Genomic DNA, 14,170 nt, shown 5'->3' with positions numbered 1-14,170 from the left:
CTGGCCCACATTGCCACCGCTGGCCGGGCCCGGAATCAAATCATAATTCCGTGCCTGATACCTGTATGCATTACTAACCTCCTGCAACATAATCATTCATCACTCATCAAACTGAAAACGCTCCGGAAGCTAGATGTCTCGAGGTAGAAGTCACTCCCTAAACTACTCGATGTACTAGTACTATTGGGGATTCACAGCCTGACCGGCCCTGACCAAATGCTGTGATCTAAGCACAAGGTGTCCATGTCATCTATTAATATTGAGTTGTGTTCTACGTAAGTGTGACGGCGTACGCAGGCAAAAACGAAATCTACGTGAAAAGTTACTATGTAAGTCAGCGAAGTTCCGTTCAGTACGTACCGTAACCAGCATCAGTAGCGTAGTTAGCTGATGGAACTGAACTGGGACTGCGACGCGATCACGTGATCATTTTCTTTTTTCTCCAACTTGATCGGTCCTTCGCGACTGCGACTCGGACACGAGACAGCTCCGCCATACCAAGGGGTAAATAGTTGATCCCCTTGCCATGACCACTAATTTCCGATTTCACCAGCCAGGAAATAGCGGATGGTTTTGAGACTTTCTAGATCTAGTCAGGAATTTAAAAACTGAGCATCACCTGTCAAGAAATTGTGCGAAAAATCTGAATCTGTGAACCAAAATTGTTCCGTTCGTGCTGTACATGTTAGTGGGAGTCACAGGTACATCCGAGGCGCATTTGGCCTATACACATTGTAAGATTAATAAATTTGATGTGAAGTTAGGCTTATTGATGGCTTCGCGAGCAGCCTGCGGACATTTTGTCAATGTGATAAGATTTGAAGTGAGGCAAGGCGTACTACTCGCGCTCCAGCACTGAAAAAGGTCATCAGGCCGAGAAGACTAACTTGAAGGACTAGCAGAATTGACTCAACTAAACACTTCAATGGGATTCGTCCTTCGTAACGAGAGCCACTTGACTGCCAGTGCATAAGTAGGGCGAGGTGGGGCCATATCTGCTTCTGCAGGGGTAGTAGAGCTGCACAGAGTAGGACCCTAAATACATTGCGATCCATGTGCCAATCAATCTTTCGTGTCTGCCCTCCATTCCCTCAGGAGCCTCAAAGCGCATCTCGCAACGTTAAGATAGGTTCGTCCTGCTATGCCAATTTGAAAACTATTCAACAAATAAACCGGAAAAGAGGAAGTGAACTATACTAGTTGAATATCAGACAGAGTCATCAGAAGGCTGGCTACCATATGACCCTTGGCATGGAGGAGGTACGGGAAATTTTCGATGGGATATCTTGTAGAATGATTCATGATGAGTCTCACTCCAGAAGTTCACATGACTCACGACGCAGGGAGAGGTAGAAACGCAATCTAATACTACCTGATTTCAGCTAGGATAAAATAAAGAAGACGCACCAGTCAGAAATATGGACATTGCCCGTGTACACGTGAATAGGTTAACAACGCGGCGCCAGAGCAATAGACCACTCACCAGATGTGTAGAACAGATTTTGAAAACTTGTCAGTTCCAGATTTAATCAACCCCTATGTACTACTCACAAGTGAAAGGAACGACTGCATTGCCAGCTGCGATGCCACCGCCGGCCAGCGATGCAGGTCACCGACATTTTTGCGTGACTTCTGCACTTTCAGTTTCAACTATCTCGCTCGATTTCGCTTCCGTTGTGCTCGTTCAACCTCGTGAGTATTAGAGAGAGAATGATATTCATGATGAGTATTTTGTGAAAGTAGTGACCGACCTTTGTGGAGTGGGAAGTATATACCACCAACGACTCGGATAATGTACAAATTATAGATTTGAAGACACAAATGATTTCATGTAAAATGGTGGCCCATTTTCCAATGCTGTGCAGTGTGCACTGAAGCTAATCGCCCTCTTGATCGGAGAGGCATCAATAGTAATACCCGAGCAAAACAGTACAGAACGCTTTAATGCAGAGATTAGTATTTTCCGCAGTGGAAGCAGAGAGAAATGCTGTTACTTATGCTATCAAATACTCCCGGGGAATATAGCCGCATAGTTTGAACCCTAAAAACTGGAGCACCGTAATTAAGAACCATTACATGCAGAACTTGCTGTGGGCTACCGTCAGGTAATGCTTAGTGCATGAACTAATGTACTAGTACAGTCATGGTAAGTCGACTCCATTCATCTATGGTGCGTGCAGTCGAAGCGCCGAATTCCATCAGAATATCCACGAGGCGAATCACATCTAGAAATAATTTTTAGCTGGGACTTACGCACTCCAGATTTGACGATCAAGTCAATTGAATAATGCTCGATTGTGATGGCTGTTACTATGCTTCCTTATATGCACTTACGAACAACGACGCTCCAAAGCGAACTTAAGTAATTGCGCGATACTACCGTGGATGCCGCTTCGACAGAATCTACTTTTCAAACCCAGCTAGCTGCCTTGCAAGTTGCGTACTGAACTTTCCTATGCGAAAGCATGGCCCCCTCCCAGGTAGGTCATGTGTTTGGAGAGTCATAAGTATCTGGACAGAGGTTCTGCCTCTGAGAATCACGGTAGTCGAGTCACGATCGTTTGCGAAGGGTACCCGTGTCAAATGACCGCAGCCTCATTCCCTTATCGATATCAAGTTAAGTTGCCCCAGAATACTGCCAGATTACGTATGGAAAGGTGTTTGATCAATATCGGCCAGTATACGTACCCATAAGAACATCAACCGCTCGAACCCAACCACCTCCCTGTGAATTCTCTTGGAAAATGGAAGTAACTCGGCTATAGAGATGGACAGGTCTGGCCAGGTTCTCCTAACAAGCATAACCCTGAACTAAACCATAAATTCGGTCTGGGAATGGTTCTGTTCCAGTACAACCAGGACCTGAACCCAGAACCGAACAAATGACAATAATGATGATTGACGCACCCAAGAGCTAGATGCAGTGACCTTCAAGTTGAGAACATGGTAGACCAATAGTAGACGGAGGCAGACTCGACAACGCCAATTTCGAAAACGGCCATGCCAATCAATCTCGTCAACGCGCTCGCAACCGCCGTATAACATCCCGTTGTAATGCTGCATGTTCATGGTCCGGTGATATAGCGACGTTAGTCGGTTATTGGTGAATGCCCGAGTTTTGGCCAACCCAGACAAAACCCAAAGTATGCACATAATTGCACCCAGACCAGTCATTTCAGAGATGCCCTTGGTTATCGGGGGCAGCCATGGTGCTGACAGTGTGCGGCTGAAGTTGGATGATGTCATCCTTGAGGAGGCCAGCGCATCACAAGAATCGGCAGAGATCAATATATGACATAGCAGCGAGCTCACTGTGTTACTGCATAGCACCCAAAAGGCTCCCAACGTCCATAGAAGTAAATCCTTGGCGCTGTTGCAGACAGTGAGCAAGCGTGAGAAACAGTGGCGGACACAGTAACTTTCATACTCCGCTTGAAGGTGCCGATGGGCCTACTATGGCTGGAAAGCTGTGCTTGAAATGGTGAAGATATAGGCGGTCTCCGCGCTGCAGCAAGGCCGAAGAGACAAGAAAATAGAGGACATGTAAGAATTGGCCAGTCTATGTAAAGTCTGTGCAAACTCCGCGCCAGTCTGGGGGTGCCTGGCTGGAATGGTCAAAGGTCTGTCTGTTGACCTTCACCATCACGACGACCACCCCGCCGTCCTTGTCAGTCTACCGTCAAGGTACTAGCCACCACCATCGGAAAGGTTTGACAACACGCAGGTCCGTTAGCTGCGCTGTCGATTTGGCAGATGACGCGAAGGGTGGCGAGCAATTTGCAAGGCAGGGATGAAGATGATGGTGGTTGACAGTGGACAGAATGTTATTACTTTTGGCATGGTGAGAAAAATATCTCAGCGATAAGGAGTAGGGAATGACTCGCAATGCCAGTATATCTTGCCTACCGGACTCCAATGAACATCTGCACAAGGCAGTCTGGATCACAGTGGCAGCAATCATCGAACTTAGATAAATGATAAATGAGAAATGGTGACCCAGGTCATCAACCATGTAAGGTGCAAACAGGTAAGCACTCTTCTTGAAGGCATCGATGTTCTGAGGTAGTACTGCAGTTTGCCAGCCTCGGAGACCACCATTATAGGCTTAGTCGCATGGCAGCAAGAAATCTGAGTTTTGCCGGTACATGAGCACAGTTCGGCCAACATGAAAAAGTAGACACACCTTCCGGCCACTAGAATAATCTGACATTTGATTCCACTGCGTCAAAGACTGCAGACTGTCTGTTCCGTGTTTAGAATATCATTTTGAAAACCACAGTCACATACTCATCATAGCGCCTATAAGCTAAGTTAGGTTTGCAAATGACTCAAGGTATGCCATCATAACCATATGCAAAGGACATTATGAACTTGTAGGGGGTAAGCTAACAGAGTATAAGTCAGTTGTTTTGGAACTTGCATGATCCTGATCTGACACTGAGTCCTTCCGATTCCCTCATCGTGTCTCCGTGAGGAGCATGAGTGTTCCTGAACCATGCTCTCGAATAGAGAAGCCGAGTATAGGCGGGATTCCTTCAATGATGATGGAAGAACCAAAACAGTTGAGCGACGATGATACGAGATGATCAAAGGAATGACTTGATGAATAATTTTAAGTCCTAGAAACATTTGGGGCCTCGTGCTGGCGGTAAGTTTGTCTGCAGTTGATTAGAATTAATAATAAAAACGATCGGTCGATGGATCCTACCATGTTCAAGTCAAACCCAGAACTTCGGTAGGATCGTTTGGAAAAAAGACAGATGAAGTCATACATACTTTGCAACATAACAAACCGTAACAAAGTTGATACCAGTCCCATCAAGACGCAATACAACAGGAATAACCCCAAACTTTCGCATTCGTCGGTGTATCATGAAATCGTACAGTCGAGTTCGACCGTCGCGCAGCGGTGCAGTGACTCAGTAAATTGGCACCTGCAATTTCAGGATTGGCAAGAACCTCATTTCCGCTGTGAACATCCAAAAACGTTCGCATTGTCGAAGTGTCTCGTGCCAACAACAAACTCACATGATCTGCAAGGAAATATCTTGTAGAAAAGCTCGTGTTCCCCACGAATATTTGGTATCCCACTGGGAACCTATTGGCCGCCAACAGCCTCCGAGTCGGCCCTAATAGTCAGACCAGGAAACTTAACGCAGTCGGAACCTCACTAATCGGGCCTCAATCCGCATGAAAATCTAGCTAACTATAAGCGCTGTCCCGCGGAACGAGTATGAGCACTGAAGATCAGAGGGAGATAAAGATATCTGCATGATTGTCCATGGGATGAAAAGTGTACACAAAAAGAATTTACGGAGCTTGCTTGTCACATAATTGTTTAGGTAATCATATAATAGCTCCAGTGCCCGACATCATCCCTATGCTGTTGGCACCGGACGAACAACTTTACTGTGAACTCATTTAACAGCGATTTGAAAAGCTGCCGTCCCGATAATACAGCGCTAATGTGCGTTTTCATCCCACTAATCTCTTGTTCAGACTCCCATGGCATCGCGCCATGCTTACGAAGCACCCGTCAATGGCATTGCCTCGTCCTAATACCTAGCTTGTCTGCGTGAACCTGCGTGAACTCGAACTGTTGGAGCAGGTTGGAGTCTTGAAGGAACACCCTGTCAATTCCATTGAAATGGTACTATTCGTGATCCGGCAGGACATTTACTCTTCCCTCGGAACTCCATTTCCAAGTTAATGGTTCTCGACCATTCTGGCGCTCTAGGGCATGCGCACCCCTCTGAGGAGTCCCAAATTTGGATAATGAACAACAGCTGAGATTTACTTCTGTTCCATTCTCTTGTCTGCAACGAATTTGTATCAGGTGCCAGGGGCCAGCTATGTGTTCGTGGTAGGTGGTTTTTACGAAGTTCTAGCTTTCTTTAGGTCATTCGGTAGCTGGAGCAATGGTGGCGTAGGAGGGATGATCTTCATTGCGGAACTATGTGTGTCTAGAACCACACACCAATTGAAGCTGAACAGTACCGCGCAGTGAGATCAATTCTAGCGTCATGCGCTATTCTGACGCAAATATTTTTGTGCTCGACAGTGCGGCTCTTCGACGAAGGCTCCGCATGTTTCCACATATTGAAACTGTACCCACCCGATGATACCTTTCTTATCGGGTGCACTAGGAGCTGTCTCGAACTTGACGTGGCCTATTGCGCTTTGACCCGTTGTTGATATAACGGTATCCTCATGATCTTCAAGTTTGTGACCATAGTTCAAATCTCGGATCTAGAATAACCAATCAAGACCCCGATCGCGGGTTCCGCAACCCTACTCATGTACAGGTTAGTACTAGGGTCAGGCACAAGTCAAATACGGACCGAAGTAGGATGGGCAAGCCGTTTCATCATCGTGTTTTTGAGGCGTGATACGAACTGCGGTGCGTGGCATTTGCACCGCGGGATCGATCCCAGGACTGGCTGTTGCCATGCGTCAGCGGTATGGCTGGACAGAGCCCGTTTAGAACCCTTTCATATTACTGATTCTTCTCTGCAGCCGTGATGTCAATTCAATCCCCCATGGAACTGTCCTCGTGGTCTTTCACTGTCACGCCACAAACGACTGGCAAGGGCCGGTGACCGAGATCGTTTCCGTGTTTTCTAGTAACCCCAATTCAGTGTGCTTAGTCACGCTTTTCCCACGGGATACCTCAATTACTTACATACTTTCTCTTTTCAATGTAACGCATGCCATGGCACCCTTGGTGATAATCACCGGCCAGCCTCGTGTGAGTACATTCTGAGCTCATTAAACATTACCAGCACGGGCTCTTTGCTTCTGACTTCCATCATCCGCCATCTATCATGCCGCCTCCTCCTCCGCCCCCGCCTCCACCGCCCATGTGCTTTCCTTTCACGAATCGTTCACGAACTCGTGAATCCAGCCCTCTCATGGTTCGTACAGACTCGGAAAAATCTTATGCATCGTCTCAGAGGTCCGAAAACCGCTCCAACCATTCTGAGAAGTCCGACAATAATTCCCATCGTTTGTCTAAGAAGTCCGACAACCATTCCAATCGTTCGTCTCAGAAGTCTGACAACCATTCCAATCGTTCGAAACGATCGCATAATTCTACCGGCTCCCAAAATAAGCTCGTCCGCTCTGGGTCTTACTCCACCACGCGGACCCTCGCATCAGACGTAGAGAAACTATCTTTTGATTCGGATTCAGAAGTTTACGACCTCCCTACACTTGCTGACGACAGCCGCATCAAGCTCTCCCCGCTCTCTCGCAGTGACAGCAAGTCTGGTCTGACGAGGGTCGATTCGAAGAAATCTACGAAGTGGGGATATGGGTGGGGACTGGGAAAAGCCAAGGAGAGGGAAAGAGATATGTTGGAACGATCGCCCTCTGTCGATTCGGAAAGACCTCCGCTTTACAAATCGCCTACTCGTACCTCTTCCAGGTCGAGCGGCAGCAAACGCCCACCTTTCTACTCGAATGACTCTGGGAGCACGCTTGTTGGGTCTGCTTATGAACGCAAGATAAATGACGTTGAATCCATCAAGGAGAAGGTAGACACGGCAGAAAGATTGGATGAGATCAGGAAGTTGATGGCCAAGGAGAAACTTGATTACTAGTGAGCAAAGCCCATCTCTACGTTTCTTTAGGCTCACATTTCTACTTCAGCGTCGTGCCCAGTGAGGACCCCCATCAGTCCGAGTATGTCGCAGCGAGTGATAAACGTAGGGCATGGATCTCTGGGTGAGTTGGGATCTTGGCTGTCTCACTTCGGATCTGACGTGATTGTTAGGTTTACTGGAAGCGCGGGCCAAGCTATTATTTCGAAGACGGCCGCTTACTTAGTGACCGACTCGCGCTACTGGTTGCAAGCTCGCGATGAACTTGACTCAAACTGGCACTTGATACCTGGTGGGGCCGTAGATGGCCCTAAAGATTGGATTGATTGGTTGGTTGTGCGTGTCATCAGCTCAATTCCACGGGTTTTCCTTATAGAGTTGTGTTATATTAGGATCGTGTCAAGGATTCGAAGATTGGTATAGACGCACGCATGATCTCACATGAGAAGGCTACCTTATTCAACACACAACTCAACCACAAGAACTCGAAGCTCGTCTATCCTCCCCAGAATTTCATTGACATGGTTTGGAAAGACAAGCCCCTGCGGTCCAAGGAACCTATTTTCATCCAATCTCTCGAATTTACGGGCAGAGAAGCTAGCACAAAAATCGCAGAGGTTCGCGCTTGGATTCAGGCACAACCTCCGGCTGTTCCTTCGTACTCCAAAGCAACTCCGACTCCTGCCCAGATGCATATCGGCACATTGATTAGTTCTTTATCTTCAATTGGTGCGTCTAATTTCCACCGATATCTCTTGAGGAGATTTACAGAGATCGCTCCTAGCTTGGCTTCTTAACTTACGTGGCTCCGATATTCCTTTCAATCCTCTGTTCTACGCCTACCTGTTCATTTCTCTTGATAAAGCGGTCCTCTTCTTGGATGCGGTCAAGCTTACTGATGAAGTGGAGGATCACCTACGTGCCCTCAACGTCGAGCGGAAGGAATACAACGACATTTGGGCTTTCCTCCGTCGGCGAGAATGGGGCGAGGGGAAAGTTCTTATCTCCTCAGAGACTTCCTACGCGATCTCCTTGATGTTGACGCATTTCCGTTATACCGCCGTCACACCATCCTTCATCGACAATATCAAGGCTATCAAGAATGAAGTAGAACTCGAAGGCTTGAGGCGCGCCTACCTTCGCGATGGTGTTGCATATGTGCGTATTTTTGATTGACAAGTCTGATTCTTACCTCATGCTCTCTCGTTTAGGTTAGATGGCTTGCATGGTTGGAGCACAAGATCCAACAAGGATACGACATTACGGAGTATGAAGCAGCATGGCGTCTCACAGAGTACAGGAGGCAAAATAAGCACTATTGGGGTCTCGCATACGAGAATATCTCTGCAAGCGGGCCTAACGCGGGTAGGCAGCTTCCATAGCATGGTAATTTATATCGCTAATATTTCGGATCTTGCAGCTCTTCCCCACTATTCACCTACGAAATCTGGCGCCCGGATGATTGATCGAGATACCCCTTACCTTAAGTGAGCATCGAGAGTCCCATCAAAGCTCGTGACCATTAACCTCGTTTACCCCAGTGATTCTGGGGGTCAATACCGTGATGGCACCTGTGACACAACACGTACAATTCATTTTGGAAGGCCATCAGTAGACCAATCGGAAGCCTACACCCGCGTTTTACAGGGTCACGTACGTCACTGACGGTCATATCAGTCCCCCGCACTTCCTCACGTTGTAATCTCAGATTGCCATCGATAGCGCAGTATTCCCGGAGGGAACCACCGGCTCCCAACTCGATGTTCTTGCTCGACGTGCACTATGGAAGGACGGACTTAATTACATGGTAGTGTTGCTTCCTTGACGTATACTTGACTATCACCTGATCACCTGATACGTTGTCTTGGACATAGCACGGCACTGGCCACGGTTTTGGATCGTTCTTAAACGTTCATGAAGGCCCACACGGGTTTTCCAGCAGCGTTGCCCTTGTTCCTGGACACGTCATAACAAACGAGCCTGGTTTCTGTGAGTTGCAAGCCGAAATTTCTTCCATCGTGACTCATCATGGTGTGAATTATAGATCTCGAAGGCCGGTGGGGAATGCGCATTGAATCTGCGTTGGCTATTCGCAGAGTTAAGGTTCGTTGATTCTGTTTCACCACACCGCGATGACATCTTACGATATCGGTCACCAGACGAAAGGCGAATTCAACGGCGACGTGTGGCTTGGGTTTGAACGCCTTACGTGTGTTCCGATCCAGACGCGGATGGTCAAAGAAAGTATGCTTACCAAGGAAGAAAAGCAATGGTTGAAAGTAAGCGATCAGTGATCCTCCACCTGCGGAGCCTTCGGTTATCTAACGTACCCGTTATCGCAGGATCACAATAAGAAGTGCCTAGAAAGACTCGAACCACTCCTCAAGGATGATAAGCGTGCTCTCAAGTGGCTGAAACGTGAATCTGACAGGGGTATCGGTCTCGCTGCTCCTGGCCCCGGCGGAATTACCATTGATTGGGACTGAATGTGGACCTGCATCTAATTCTTTATCGATCTGAGCCACACCCTCTGTTATTGCGAAACCCTCCCCCTCTGTATATCTCCCTCTACCTCCACACCCCATTATATTATACCTTACTTGATGACTAACCAAGGAAACGTTGCAGGACGTCCCTTAAAGTGATACACGTACGACATACTCCAGAACGATCGACGAACTTCAAACGTTTATATTGTGATTTGCGCACAAATCATTGTACATACATACTTATATACCTTCTAGTATGGTCTAGATTTCTTTCTTTCTTTCATCGTTGAACTTTTTGGTTGTCTGCAGGACAAAGTTCAAGTTGTACTATAGAATGGAATAGATTGCATGATATACGACAAAAATAATACATGAGCATACAATACGAACAGGCTAACGCCTGTTCGTTTTTCCGGCTTTCCGTTTGCCAGCGAAAAGATGTTTTGGCTGAGGAAGTGATTAACAACAAAGTGAAGATGTGTTCATGATCACAAACCATTTTAGTTTGGATAACACGATCAGCCTCTCCAGCTTTAGCCAGCCGATTGCGCTCACGCTGTCCGAGGTTCCGTAGCTTGACGGCCTTGGAGGCTTGCTAAATAAAGAACATCAGAGAGTTATTCGTCCAGATAAAGATAAAACAAACCTGCTGATCACGCATACCAGCAAATTGGCGATTTGATTTCGGGGCTCGCGGGTGTTTGGCGATAACGGAACCCGAGTTACTCTTTACTCGCTTATTCGGCGTCTGCTCCTCGCCATCAACATCCATCCAGTCACCTTCTTCACCCTCACTTGCGTCACCGTCACCATCCTCCATATCAACATCCATGTCTTCAGCACGTTTCCGCTTGGCGCCTTGAGCTTTGGCTATTATCCCAGCTCTTGCCTCTATGCTGCTTGGATCATAACCTGCTTTCTTGAGTTCAGTAGTGAGTTCAGACAGCGTGCGAAGGCCCGCTGTGCGTGGCAAGCGTGACTGGTTCTTCATGGCTTTTTTGACGTTCTGTGAATGTATTTTGTGCCCAAGAGCTTTTTTGGCTTCGACTGCTTCACGTTCGTCTTCGGAGTCAAAGATATCCTCGTCGCTGTCGTAAAAGCCCTCGGCCTCGAGTTTCTCTTCCTCACGCTCAAGGGCCTCAAGTTTTTCGGCGATATCGGGGTCGATGAAGTCAGCAACGTTTTTGCCGTTCATGATTTCAGGCATAATGTCCATCTTCCACTCAGGATTTGCAAGGATGTAATCCTCTGTATGACGCGTCAGGAGGTACGTGAAATATACGGACGGGAGCTTACGCTTAATGTTGATGTTGAAAACACCAGGACCACCCTCTTCTAACTCCGTGTCTCGCAAAAGTTTCTTCCTGTCGGGATCATCCCTATCGTACTTCTTTCGCTCTTTGATAACATCCGGTATGAACGGTGCACGGACAACGTCGTCCCGAGCTTTCGGCTGTGCCACATGTATACGGTTGATCACAGAGTTAATTTTGGTGCCCTTGAGTTTCGAGTCGACGCGGTGTGCTAGGAGGGCGTCGCATGCCTTGTTCTTGAGATCCATGACCCCCTCATCAGAATAACATGACACCTGGATGCATTGGACATTCTCAGTGTCGATAATTTCTTGGACAAGGGCGCGATTGTCGGACGTAAGATCCTCGAGGCGAGTCACGTCGATTTTGTTGATGACAAGCAGCGTCGGCTTGCCATTAAATAGAGGCTTGATAGAGTGGAACAGTTTGCACTGCGGGTGAAAATTGGCACGTGGTCCAGACGCAAAATGTATGCTGCAATACGCACTTGAGCTTCCACAGTGTAACCACACTGTTCACTTAGGTCCATAAAATACAACACGCAACTCTTGAGGTGTGCAAGAGCCGTAATACTCTGCATTTCAATCGTGTTCATCTCCTCCAGCGGGTGATCTAAAATCCCAGGGGTATCGATTACCTGCCACCTCAGGTACTTGTAATCTAGATGGCCAATAAAAAGGGACTTGGTTGTAAAAGCATATGGCTGGACGTCAACGTCCGCGCGTGTGACCTTGTTGATAAATGACGACTTCCCAACATTTGGGTAGCCGCAAATGAGTAGGGTCCGGGTATTAGGGTCGATGGCGGGAAGACGGGAAATATGTTGGCGAACTTGCTCGAGGTAGGCAAGGGGATCTTTCTGTCTGCGCATGATAGTGGCCATACGACCCAGCGCTGCCCTTTTAAGTTGCTTACAGCGGTATAAACTGTCGCCGAATTTAAGAAGCCGCACGTAATCTTTGGCAACCTGGTCAATGAGATGTCGACAAGTGCGAAGTTGGCCTAGAGCAAGTTTGTAGTGATTTTTATCATACAATACATTCATGAGTGACGCCAGGAAAGGGTGTAAGTCCTGCCTCAGGTTTGTGAGTTTTGACTCCCCCACAAGAGTTTGATCAAACTCACGTCGAGGAGGGGGAACTCTGACAATATGGCTCCCAGTTTTTCATCGAAAGTGTCTTGCGTGAACTTGACTTTGCGCATGTAAAAATTACGGATGCGGCTGATCTTGAAGTTTTTGTGGATTACCTGGAGCATCAAGATGATTAGATTGCTCTAGATGATATCCTCAAACGACTCACTGTAGGTGTCTTCCGCTGAGTCTTGGACAAGACGATGTCCAAGAAATCTGCCGCGGTGGGCACAGGGGCAATCGCCTTCAGCCCGCTGGTCGACATTTTGGAGGTGTAAGGCTATGAAAATGAGTATTTGGACCAAGTCGGTGATCCTGAGACTAGCCAAAGTTTTTGTCTATTCCCACGGTCCTCATGTACCTACTGTCACTTTCGACTTTGTAAGTGAACTCGGTATCTACTATCGCGGATCGGGCGCATGCTTAATTAGTGGTTGGTAGTACTCTGTAGGTCATCTTGCCAACCGTTCTTTTGCCATAGTTTCAAAAGTTGTGCAAAATTTTTACTTGTGCTTCGGCGAGGAACCGACATTCATTTTATACTAGAATTATAGTCACATGATATGCCCATTTGTCTTCGCAGGGCTTCACTCTGTGCGATCCGGAAATCCAAATTACTCCACTTTGCCATTTGCATCAATTTAAAGAACAATTGTATCGTCCTGTGGACTGCCTGACTTCTGCCAGTTGTGCCTGCCGCGGACGTGACACGGCTATTACACTACCAGCTTCACTAGATTGATCTTTGTACTCAGTTTGCACTTCTGGCTAGCTTCGCTTATTGAGACTTAAGCTGACCCAAGGCCATGTCACTGACGCGGCCTTGGTAAGGCTTACGCGGATCGCTTCTTGGCTTAGTATCAAGTGGCACCCTGACCGAGGCCCAAGAAACCAACACCCACCAGGCACCCTTGGCACTACTAGTCCTAAGGCGACTCTATCTTACTCGCCTTTTATATCAACGTCACAACTCTCTTCTCCCTAGATCCAATCGTTACTCTGGACTCATCACTTGTGGGACAAGCTCTTGGAGATATGTTGGTTGAGTTCTGATGACATCCCAACCCGTTTGTCTTCCCTGATGGCACACGACGAGTTGCAGACTTTCCAGTTGATCAAGAGTCGTTGCAGTGCTCGATGCATTGACTCTGGCGAGTCACAGAGATATAGATCCATGAGCTATTTGAGGCTAACGTTAGACAAACAGATTCGAGAAAATATCAGCGCAGTATGTTCCATATTCGCACAGCCTCCAAATATTAATCATCAACGGCAATGATCGCTCGTTTCGACAGCCTCTCAAACTCGAGCTTAGTGGACCACAAGAAAGACTAGGCACAGTCGATCATTTTCAGATCAGTTCAAACATCTACATTGCTCGAGCAGCACGAAAATTTATCTACAAACAACTGCACTGATTGACTCCGACCTAAGTATTGCTCCATCAACCATGATACCAAAGCGAAAGCAGAAACATGGCTCACTGTCGCGATGTACCACACGAGCTGCCGGCTCAACTTCCAACCGACGCGCAGAACTGTCCTCTCTAAGGCGTGCAGGTGAGTCATGTGGTCATGTGGTTGAATTATGGTTGCACAGCGACCTGCTCATACTCACATCAGGTGAATTTATACA

The 14,170-nt window shown here is 47.4% G+C and overlaps 2 protein-coding genes across 2 annotated transcripts; one reads left to right on the top strand and one right to left on the bottom strand.

Annotated features, from left to right (window-relative positions):
• Positions 1 to 6,708: 6,708 nt before the first annotated feature.
• Positions 6,709 to 10,403, top strand: F5147DRAFT_691069 (Creatinase aminopeptidase). The gene is made up of 13 exons (XM_041437116.1): positions 6,709 to 7,600; positions 7,651 to 7,725; positions 7,775 to 7,937; positions 7,994 to 8,330; positions 8,386 to 8,759; positions 8,813 to 8,966; positions 9,022 to 9,088; positions 9,143 to 9,254; positions 9,310 to 9,408; positions 9,476 to 9,590; positions 9,646 to 9,704; positions 9,761 to 9,880; positions 9,944 to 10,403. The coding sequence occupies exons 1-13, from the start codon at positions 6,825 to 6,827 to the stop codon at positions 10,085 to 10,087; spliced, it is 2,595 nt and encodes an 864-aa protein (XP_041293836.1). The 5' UTR covers positions 6,709 to 6,824; the 3' UTR covers positions 10,088 to 10,403.
• Positions 10,404 to 12,861, bottom strand: F5147DRAFT_691066 (P-loop containing nucleoside triphosphate hydrolase protein). The gene is made up of 7 exons (XM_041437115.1): positions 12,705 to 12,861; positions 12,529 to 12,651; positions 11,891 to 12,475; positions 11,387 to 11,834; positions 10,737 to 11,338; positions 10,587 to 10,685; positions 10,404 to 10,537 (listed from the first exon to the last, which is right to left on the bottom strand). The coding sequence occupies exons 1-7, from the start codon at positions 12,798 to 12,800 to the stop codon at positions 10,484 to 10,486; spliced, it is 2,007 nt and encodes a 668-aa protein (XP_041293835.1). The 5' UTR covers positions 12,801 to 12,861; the 3' UTR covers positions 10,404 to 10,483.
• Positions 12,862 to 14,170: the final 1,309 nt, after the last annotated feature.

This window comes from Suillus discolor (genome assembly GCF_016758755.1).
Source record: "Suillus discolor strain FC423 chromosome Unknown F5147scaffold_22, whole genome shotgun sequence".
Classification (NCBI taxonomy): domain Eukaryota; kingdom Fungi; phylum Basidiomycota; class Agaricomycetes; order Boletales; family Suillaceae; genus Suillus; species Suillus discolor.
This window is presented reverse-complemented; position numbering and strand designations above follow the sequence as displayed.